General features: G+C 55.6%; 1 protein-coding gene across 2 annotated transcripts in view; it reads right to left on the minus strand.

Annotated features, from left to right (window-relative positions):
- ARHGAP22 (Rho GTPase activating protein 22) overlaps positions 1 to 10,812 on the minus strand; it is a 156,098-nt gene that overhangs the window by 10,028 nt on the left and 135,258 nt on the right. For both annotated transcript variants that reach the window (XM_024739070.1, XM_024739071.1), the window contains exons 5-6: positions 6,250 to 6,457; positions 850 to 982 (exon numbers count right to left, since the gene is read on the minus strand). In XM_024739070.1, coding sequence (XP_024594838.1) covers positions 850 to 982; positions 6,250 to 6,457 — 341 coding nt within the window. The remainder of the gene's footprint in view (positions 1 to 849; positions 983 to 6,249; positions 6,458 to 10,812) is intronic.

The following is a 10,812-nucleotide window of genomic DNA, read 5'->3' on the forward strand; positions in this document are numbered from 1 at the left end:
GACCAGCAAGCAGGCCCCAGTCCTTCTCTTACTAGAGGGAGTAGGGGGTGAGAATCCGAGTCCAGACCTCCATCCACAGCCCATGGGCCTGGCCCCAGGTGACCACCACCACTTCCATCTCCCAGAGGCTTGTGACCTCTGGGGGGAAGCAGATTTACTTTTGAGAAGCCGTTGTGAGGGAGGTGCCTCTGCAGGGCCACAGAGGAATGTCAGGGCCAGCTCACTGATCAAGTACAAATATTTGCCAGATAAAGACCCCTCATCTCCCACACGGCCAGAGGGAGCGCAAACAGTCCTTCCCCAGCCGGAGCCCACCAGGGCTGCAGGCGGGCACTGTGGGGGTGGGGTGGGGGGCCTGTCCTGGGAGCAGTCTCGAATTCTTTTGGGAGGCGGCGGGATAGAAACAGATGAAAGGTCTGGTTGTTTCTGAACCCCACGGCCAGCCTGGGCAGCCTGAGTTGGTTGTGGGAGCAGGTGATGGAGCAGGAGTGCCTACTGGGTGGTGGCCCAGCCTGAGCTCCCTGTGCTCAGGGGCACGGCTGGGACACGGCCTGCTTTAGGAAGTACCTGCCCCTCCGGGAGACAGAGGGCCGCACACAGGGAGGGGATGCTCCAGGCACCTCGCCCCAGAGTGCCCTCCACACACAGTGGGATGTTCCGGCCCTCCCCAGATTAGGAGGTCTAGGCCTGTCCCCCACAAAGCAGGCTGCTCCAGGGCACCACCCCCCTGACACACAGCAGGCGGCAGGATCTGTGTGCCATGAAGAGTCACAGAAAGTCCTGTCTCCACATACCCGCCACCAACTAGCAGGCCCACCCCCCCAGGATGGGTCCCCATGAGCCACTAACCTCCCCCTCGTCCTTGGTGAGCAGCTGGGCGCAGCTAAGGAAGTCCTCATACCTGGCGAAGGGGACCACAGGCTCGGGGAGCTCCCGCAGGTAGAGCTTCAGCAGGGAGGCCACCGTGTGCACGTCTGTTGTGCTGCAGGCAGAGGGATGAGTGTGAGGCCTGGGCGCCAGGGAACCAGAGGAGTGACCAGTACCCCGGCCCACCCCCACCAGGGGCAGCCTCTGCTCTCACGTCCGTGTGTGTGTGTGTGTGTGTGTGTGTGCACTGTGATGACTGGCTGGTGAACAGGTGAGCGTGAAGGGCTCCCTTCCACTGCCCTGCTGCCTGCCCCAGGGTACTCTGGAGGGTGACGTGCAGCTGCTCCACACGGGGGAGGCAGGCAGCCAGGGGCACAGCTGTCCTTCGACCCAAGCCTGAGCTTGCTCCTCTGCCCAGGCTCACCCTCCAATGGAAGCAGGAGGGCTGTGTCAAAGGTGCCCACCACGCAGGGCTAATGAGCCCCTTGAAAAAGGGCAGCTGTCCCTGGGCACCTGCCACCAGGGGCTGGGCAGGTCAGAGGTCAGGCTCTTTCCCTGGCTTCTGGGCTTCTATTCACACTATGGATGCCCCATTTCCAGCACCCCAGAGCCCCGTATGTGCACTCCCAGGCATCAGTCTCCTGCTCATAGCTGGGAGCTGCCCGGGCTGAAGTGGGCCCTGTGGAGGGCGGCAGCCCTGGGCCTGTTTGGACTCTCGGTTCAGGTCCTGGACTGCAGTCTTGGCACCTCCTCCAAGCTTGCCTCCCAGGCTGGGCTAGATCCCAGGTGTTTCATCTGCTTTTCTAGGGCCCTGGATTTAAACGCTGGACCTGCATTTCCCTCATGGGAGGTGCTCAGGAAAGATGGGCCTAGGACCAAAGAACATGGCTGTGCCATTAAGGTGCCACCTGGCCCTGGCTGTCCAAGGCTGGTATCACTGAGCTAAGCCCTGGGGTCCCTTCCGCCCTGGCATTTGGAATTCTGGGGTTCCACAGGGCTACATACACCTCAAACTCACGCACCCAGAGCTCCTCCCTTCCTCAGGACTGGTGGCTCTTGGTGGCTCTCCGTCTGGCCAGTGGAGCAGCCCCCATATGTGCCCCCACCTCCCCTCTCCAGCCAGACATGCTGCCGCCCACGGCCTTCAGTGCCTTCTCTCAGCCACCTCCTCTGCTGACCCATCCATTTCCTGGGTGCTTAGCTCCCCAGTGAGTACCCAGCCTTGAGCCCAATGCCCCTTCTCCCACCTGGGGACCCCATGAGTTCACGAACAGCCACTGTGTGAGCAGGAGCCCCAGGAGGATGCGGGGAGGGATGGGAAGCCAGGAGGATCAGCTGCTGGCCTTCGGACAAGGGCCAGCCGTTATGTCTCCCCCGATGGAGGAGGTGGAAGCATTTCTGATCTGGGCAAGTAGACGCAGAGTGGCCCCTCCATGCTGCAGACCCTGCCTCCACGTCCCTGCCCAAAGCCCCATCCTGGCGGCTCCTGGCTGCCCGCGGGTTCCAGTGCTTCTGCGTCTGTGAGCTTGGCCCAGCCCTGACCACCTCACCTTCTTTCTCCCTCCCTAGAAATTCACTTCCTCCCTCTCTCCCCACTCCCCACAGTTGACCCAAGGCTGTTTCTGGTCACTTTCTCCCTAAACTCCCCTCAGACCCTCCCCTTCAACACACACCTGCCTGAGTCCAGCCCCAACCTCCAGCACTCAAGGAAAACGTTCGCAGCCCACAGCACAATGGCTGCCCACCAGCCTGTGAGCCCTTTCAGGGCAGGTGTCGTCACCCGTCCCACTCCCTCTCCCAGGAGCAGGCACACAGTGTTTACCGGCAAGGAGGGCAACAGCTGGAGACAAGGGCTTGCCCTGGGGTCCAAATCAGCTTCTGCCCTCGCTGTTGCACAGCAGGTAACCCACCATGAGGCAGATAACCCACAGCCTCAGTTTCTCCATCTGCAGGATGGATCTGGTAATGCCGCCATTCCCCTGCATCTCTTCATTCCCAAAGACCCCCTCAGCCCCACCGACACCAATGTCCATCCAGAACACAGCTGTGGTCTCCTGGCCCCTACACCTCGCTCCCCTACAGTCCACTCTCCACACAACAGCCTGGCCCATCTTTCCCATCCCAGCCCAGTCAACAAGCACTACCTCCCTGGGGGCCGGGCTGCCTGCTCTGGGAGCCAGGAGCACGCCCTGCTCTGTGCTGTGGGCCAGGACAAGGGGAGCTTGGTGATGGGAACCCGGGCTGGTTCCCTGAGTGCATTTATTTGTCATCTGTCCTGGCCACGTGAGGGCAGGGCCTTGTCTGTTGTCTGTCCTGTTCACGGCCACTCCCCCACACCTACCAAGCACTCTCCCTCAATGGATGGGTGCGAAGTGATGTAAGAAGGGTTGTTGCGAGAGTCACCAGAGCCACCAAGGTGGGGCACGGGGGAGACCGTCCTCGAGATGCTCGGCAACAACACGGACAGGGCTGGGAGACCTGCTACGGGCCAGGGACTAGAGACCAGGGTGGCAGGAAGGGACAGGTGTGGTGACTGCAGCTTCCAGGCCAGGTGGGGCTCTGTATGGAGGAGCGAGTCCAGGACTGGAGGCCGGAGTTCACGGTGCAGAGCGTGTCTATGCACATGGAGCAAGCCAGCTCAGTCCCAGATGGCCTCTGCCAGCGTGTGGGTGAGGGGAGCAGCCCTGGGACAATCTCGTCAGGAAGTGGAGAAGAGGAGCCTTGGGACGCCTGTGTTGGGGGTGGGCACAATGCAGGGCCAGAGGAGATACCAGGAAGTGGGAGAGAATGGGGTCAGACACCCCGGGAGAAGCTTCCAGAAGGGAGAGGCACTCAGAGCCCGGGCCAGCTGTGGCAGTGCAGGGAACACTGTGGAGAAGGGTCCTGGAAAGGAGGGTGGAGCCCCGGTGTTCAGGGGGCTGAGGACGGGCAAGCGTGGGTACGGGAGAGGAGACCCTACATGAGAGGCTGTCGGATGACAGGAGGGAGGAACAGGATGGTTCTGGAAGGGTGAGCAGGCTGAGAGAGGAACTTTCCTGGAGGGGGGAATGTAGGTGGAGGGCAAAGGGCTCTGGGAAAGAGGCCAGGATCCAGCTGGGCAGAGCCCACCTCTGGGCATCTTGGGTGAGTTACATGGGGTCTCCCAGCCTTGGGTTCTAATCCATAAAATGGGCATATGACCATTGAAGAAAAGTCTGTAAACGCACTGAGGGCAGGGCTAGTGTGGGATGCTCCAGATGGAAGCAGGGGGTCAGGGAGGGAGAGGAAGGGCGGGGGAAGAGAGGCTGAGGAGAGGTTGAGGTTGGAAGGTGCAAAGGGGGGGCCTGACCTGCGCCCGTCATGCCACTCACCCTTGCTTCTGCCCCCACCCTGGTGTGGGGTTCCCCCTTGGCCACTGCCCTCTAAATCTGGTTGCTGAGCAGAGTCACTGGGGGCTTTTATACATGCAGATTCCCACTCCTCATTCGTGTGTCTGATTCCACAGGAGTGGAGAGGGCGGGGCCTGGAACCTGGACTTTTGGTAGCTCCCGGGGATCCAGATATACTGTCTTACCACCTGATGCCAACTTGGGAGATAGCTGCAAACACGAAATCAGATCTGGCTGCCACCCTACTCAAACTGTGCCTGGCCTCCTGGGCCTCAGGACCAAACCCAGCTCCCTGGAGTGCCTTCCTCGGCTTTGCCCCCCCTGCACAAATGCTCTGTGCAAGCTGTGGTTCCTGAAGGCCTCAGCCTGGATCCTCTCCCCTTCTGGCCCACCTGCTGAATACCCACTAGAGAGGCAGAGGCCCTCAGACTCCCCCGCCTTGCAGCCCTGACTCCCGACCTCTCAGCAGTGTGGGGCAGGCCTTCCCTGGGCTCCTGTCTCTCCCTCTGGACACTTCTACACCTCTTCCTGGGATCACCTCCAGCCCATCCTCCAAGATGGGGCTTCTCAGGTTGTCCCCTTTCCTCTCTTCTCCCTCATGCCCTCCCAGGTGCACTCACCTGCTCTCACACCCTACTGTTGCCCTGTTGAAACAGAGGACACCCAACCCCACACCTGTCCCCAGAATCCTCTCCTTGGTTCTGGAACTGAGGGTCCCTCTGGCTACTGACCACATCACTTCCGTCAGATTTCCCAGAAGCACACCACACTCAGCTCGTCAGCACCTTCCCAGTGACGGGGGGAGCAGAGAAAGGAGAGGCCGTGGTCATCCATAGCCAGGGGAGTGCTCAAGGTGTGGGGTCAGTGGCAACTGGGGCCGTGGTCCCTTCTCTAAAAAACCTCAATGTCAACAGCAAGTTTCCAGGAACCACAGAGAAGCATTATTTGAAGCAATCTCCCATCCTAACCCACAGCCACACAGGCACAGGATGGAAGAGGCTTGGCTGGCAGAGGTTCAGAGTGGACCACAAGCTCACTGAGATTATAAATAATAAACCACAAGCTCAGAGTATCAGATGGAAATTCACGAGGCTCCAGATGAAGGAACCCCTGTGCCCTCCTGGGTTAGACCCCCTCTGGGGAGTGGTGATCAGTCCCAGGCTCCACATGTGAAAAAGGATTTGACAGACTCTCCTGGCTGTGGTGATGGGTCTGGGCAGATGCTGGAGGGGCTGGAAGTGTTCTGCCCAGAGAGGAAAAGATCTGAAAACGCCAGGGCTGCCAGCAGAAACCTGTGGACCCATCCTGCAACAGAGGGGCCCTCATCTGTGAAGGCAGATCTGAGAAGAATGGGCAGAAGCTCCATGGGGGCCAGGGCTGGCTTGATACAGAAAGAATTTTCTATGAAAAACTGCCCCATAATGGAGATACCATCAGAGAGAAGAGGCCCCCAAACAGCTACCTCTCCCCCGTTCTTAGCCCCTGGGCTTTAAGTGAGGCTGACTGTCCCGGGGTGGAGCCCAGGACCCAGTAAGTCCCAGTAATGAGGTAGGATGGGCACTGGCCCAGGACAGGTGGAGGAGACTTGCTCCCCTGCCCCCAAAACCTGTGAGAATGTGGGGCTGGAGCCATGCCTCCATCTTGGCACCAAAGGAGCCTGGGGGGCAAGTTATCCCAAGAAAGCAGAGCCAAGAGACAGACCCTGCAGAAGGCCTGGAGTCCTGGATGGTGCCAGCAGAGGCCTTTCCCTGCTCCTGCTGGGGTGGGCTTACGGGCATCCACAGTGAATACAGCCCGTGTGGAGGTGGCAGGATCCACCCCTAAGGGAGATGCAGGGCTGCTGCAGTGATTCTGTGCCCTGCACTCCGCCCATTGGGAGGGCTGGCTGGGCACGTGCCAGTGTAGGGTGCCATCCCATCCTCCATCCTGCACCCATGCCTCTCAGCTGGCATCCTGAGAGGAGGCTATGCAGGGGAATGGACAGGAGCTCCCTGCACCCCTCCCAGGAGCTCACCTGTCAAACAGTGGCTTCTCCCCACAGTCGAAGGAATCCTGCAGGTCCCTCACCAGGTTGGCCTGGCCAGGCATGCGGAAGAGGCCCTCCTCGGTGAGCCCGCGCTCCCGGATGAAGTCCACGCACTGCTCCACCAGCAGGGGTGCCAGGCGCGGGCCATACTTCCGCTCGTGGTGGACTGTGTCCTCCAGGCGCTGCCCAAAGACCCCTGGGCACAGAGAGGAGCTGGTCACACCCTAAGCTAGCCGGCTTGGCGGTGGGGGAGGGCGCTGGGGACAACAGAGGGCAGGGGGTGCTGTCAGGGCCAAGGGTGGCTCCCCCGTGAGGGAGCAGGTTAGAAACTGGGAGGGCAGGCACCAGGCGGCTGGGACGGGGCAGGAGGGCATAGCGGGCAGGGGCCTGGCCTGTGGAGCTTGTTCAAGCCTGGGGACCTTCAGGGAAGACCCTCAGGGAGCACGCATTATGCATTTTATTGATTGGTTTATTTATGCTAACCTCCAAATGGAAGTGGCTTGCATTTAAAAACCCAACACTATGTCCACTGAAAGACGCACTCTAGAATGTTCTTAGTGGCACTCCCTTGCAATCCCTCCAAAGGGGAAACTACCTAATGCCCATGAGCGGCAGAATGAGCGGGATCGTCATGGTCTCCTGATACCATGGAGCATGGGACAGCAATGACAACAGATGGGACACAGCTCAGGCAAAAAGACAGACGATAGATGATGAGAAAGCAGAATCACAACTCAGCATCACTGATCATTAGTGAAATGCAAATCAAAACCACCTCACACCCATGAGGACGGTTACTATCCAAAAAACAGAAAACGTGTTGGTGAGGATGTCAAGAAATTGGAACCCTTGTGCCCTGTTCATGGGAATGTAAAATGGTGCAGCCGCTGTGGGAAACAGTACGGAGGCATGTCAAAAAATTTAAAACACAGTTACCATATGATCCAGCAATTCTGTATACCCGAAAGAAGTGAAAGCAGAGACTTGAGCAGATATACGTACACCCATGTTCACAGTATTATTCACAACATCCAAATGGCGGAAGCAACCCAAGTGTCCATCAGTGGATAGATGGGTAAACAAAATGTGATACATACATACAAGAGAATATTATTCAGCCATAAAAAGAAGGAAATTCTGACACATGCTATAACATGGACAAACCTTGAGGACATTTTTCCGAGTGAAACAAGCCAGTCCACTAAAACAAGTAAAATACTGTACTTAGAATAATCAAATGGGTACTTAGAATAATCAAATTCATAGAGACGGAAGGTAGAATGGTGGTTGCCAGGGACTGGAGGACAATGGAATGGACAGTTATTGTTTAATGGGTACAGAGTCTGTTTTACAAGATGAAAAGAGTTCTGGAGATGAATGATGGTGATGATTGCACATGACGAATATACTTAATGCCACTGAATTGTACACTTTGGTTAAAATTGTATGTCAGACCTATTTTTATCAAAATTTTTTAAAATGAAAAAAAAAAAAAACCCATAATTGCTAGCAGAAGCCAGACCCAGAGTGTACACTGCATGACTCCATTTATGTAAAGTGCAAAACCAGGTCAGAACATAGTTACCTTGGTGGGTCAGTGACTGAGGGGACCCGGGGGTGCTGGTAATACTCGGATTCTGGACCTGGGCACTACTTACCCAGCTTTGTTCACTTTGAGAAAAATCATTAAACTACACACTTGTGACACCTGTGTTCTGTTCACCTTTCTGTTTGCTATATCTCAATAACATTTGCAAAAAAAAAAAAATTAGAAAGCAAAATATCCAAAACATTTAATACAGGACAAGAAAGCAAATGAGGGACAGAGGGAGAGAGCAAGAAGGTAAAGGAACTTTTGACCCAGAAAACCTGTGACAACTAAATACACAACTGGGCAAAGAGGTTCCTGGCAGCCAAGGCAAAGAGTGGAAGGACTGGAGATCCATGAAGCTCCCTAACTCACAGTGATAGTGAAGGAGAAACAGACTTCTCCCAGCCCTAGGCTCTACAAGGACTCTGGAAGGCCCGCCATCTGCCATCTCCGTATCTCTGACTCAGAGACCATCCCCGCAGGGCGGCTGTTGGGTGGGCCAGAGCATGACATCAAAGCTCCATTCTGTCTAGGCAGTTCTGTCCTCCCAGAGGGATGCAGCCCAGGCAGGTGGCCTCCCAAGACCTGAGTGCTGAGCCAGCCAGGTGAGAGGGTGGCAGGATGGATGACTGCCTACTGTAGCTTCCCACACACAATGGCTGTTTTGAAATAAGATACATCAGTCCCTAAGACAATGCCTGACATAGAGCAGGACTCAGTCAATGTTCCTTCTCATGCTGCTCGACCTAAAGACAAAGTATATAGAACCTGGGGGATGAGATTTCTCCCTTCTAGAAAACATGCCCACAAGGAAGGCACCCAGTGACACCATCAATGCTTTGGGGAGAAGTGTGTGGATGCATGTGTGTGTGAGTGTGTGAGTGTTCATGCCTACACCTGCATGTGGACTTGTGTGTGCATATGTGTGTGTGTGCATGCATATACATGTGCACAAGGAAAGTGTGCTGAACTGGCTGAGACATGGCACTCATGGTACCAGGTGATGTTCTAAGCACTTTACATGTATCAACATATTTGATCCTCAGACAGCTAGATAACTTAGGGAATATTACTATTATTGTTATCATCATCACCATCATCATCATTCCCAATTTCCAGATGAACAAACTGAGAGGCAGTGGGCTTCAGAATGTGCCCAAGTTCACTCAGCATGTGGCAGGGTCAAGGTTCAAACCCAGGCAGTCTACATGGAACATTCTCCTGGATAGATCACATCTTGGGCCACAAGTCAGTGAATTTAAGACTACTGAAATCATATCAAGCATCTTTTCCGAGCACAATGCTATGAGATTAGAAATCAATTACAGGATAAAAACTGTAAAAAAACACAAACACATAAAGGCTGAACAATATGTTACTAAATAAACAACCAAGGGATCACAGAAGAAATCAAAGAAATTTAAAAATGCCTAGAGACAAATGACAATGAAAACATGATGGTCCAAAACTCATGGGATGCAGCAAAAGCAGTTCTAAGAGGGAAGTTTATAGCAGTACAATCTTACCTTGGGAAACAAGAAAAATCTCAAATAACCTAAACTTACACCTAAAGCAACTAGAGAGAGAACAAACAAAACCCATAGTAGAAGGAAAGAAATCATAAATATCAGAGCAGAAATAAGCAGAGACGAAGAAAATAGCAAAGATCGATGAAACTAAAAACTGGTTCTTTGGCTTCCGGTAAGATGGCAGAAAAGTAAGACGCGGAGATCACCTTCCTCCCCACAGATACACCAGAAATACATCTACACATGGAACAACTCCTACAGAACACCTACTGAACGCTGGCAGAAGACCTCAGACCTCCCAAAAGGCAAGAAACCTCCTACGTACCTGGGTAGGGCAAGAGAAAAAAGAATAAACAGACAAAAGGATAGGGACTCGACCTGCACCAGTGGGAGGGAGCTGTGAAGGAGGAAGGGTTTCCACACACTAGGAAGCCCCTTCCCGGGCGGAGACTGCGGGTGGTGGAGGGGGGAAGCTTCGGGGCCGCGGAGGAGAGCACAGCAACAGGGGTGCGGAGGGCAAAGCGGAGAGATTCCCGCACAGAGGATCGGTGCCGACCGGCACTCACCAGCCTGAGAGGCTTATCTGCTCACCCGCCAGGGCGAGCGGGGCTGGGAGCTGAGGCTCGGGCTTCGGTCAGAACGCAGGGAGAGGACTGGTGGCATGAACACAGCCTGAAGGGGTTCGTGGACCACGGCTAGATGGGAGGGAGTCCGGGGAAAAGTCTGGACCTGCCAAAGAGGCAAGAGACTTTTTCTTCCCTCTTTGTTTCCTGGTGCGCAAGGAGAGGGGATTAAGAACGCTGCTTAAAGGAGCTCCAGAGACGGGCACAAGCGGCGGCTAAAAGCGCGGACCCCAGAGACGGGCATGAGACGCTAAGGCTGCTGCTGCCGCCATCAAGAAGCCTGTGTGCGAGCACAGGTCACTATCCACACCCCCCTTCCGGGGAGTCTGTGCAGCCCGCCACTGCCAGGGTCCCGGAATCCAGGGACAACTCCCCCGGAAGAACGCACGGCGCGCCTCAGGCTGGTGCACCGTCACGCCGGCCTCTGCCGCCGCAGGCTCGCCCTGCACTCCGTACCCCTCCCTCCCCCAGGCCTGGCTGAGCCAGAGCCCCCGAAACAGCAGCTCCTTTAACCCCGTCCTGTCTGAGAGAAAAACAGGTGCCCTCCGGCGACCTACACGCCGAGGCAGGAGCAAATCCCAAGCTGAGCCCCTGGGAGCTGTGAGAACAAAGAAGAGAAAGGGAAATCTCTCCCAGCAGCCTCAGAAGCAGAAAAACCTCCCTCTCCCTCTCGCTCCCTCTCTCTTTCTCTCTCTCTCTCTCTCTTCTACTACTAATTCTTTCTTTCTACTTTTTCTTCCTTTTATTCTGAGCCGTGTGGATGAAAGGCTCTTGGTGCTGCAGCCAGGAGTCAGTGCTGTGCCTCTGA

The sequence above is a fragment of the Neophocaena asiaeorientalis genome, unplaced genomic scaffold (genome assembly GCF_003031525.2).
Source record: "Neophocaena asiaeorientalis asiaeorientalis breed wild unplaced genomic scaffold, Neophocaena_asiaeorientalis_V1.1 scaffold202, whole genome shotgun sequence".
Classification (NCBI taxonomy): domain Eukaryota; kingdom Metazoa; phylum Chordata; class Mammalia; order Artiodactyla; family Phocoenidae; genus Neophocaena; species Neophocaena asiaeorientalis.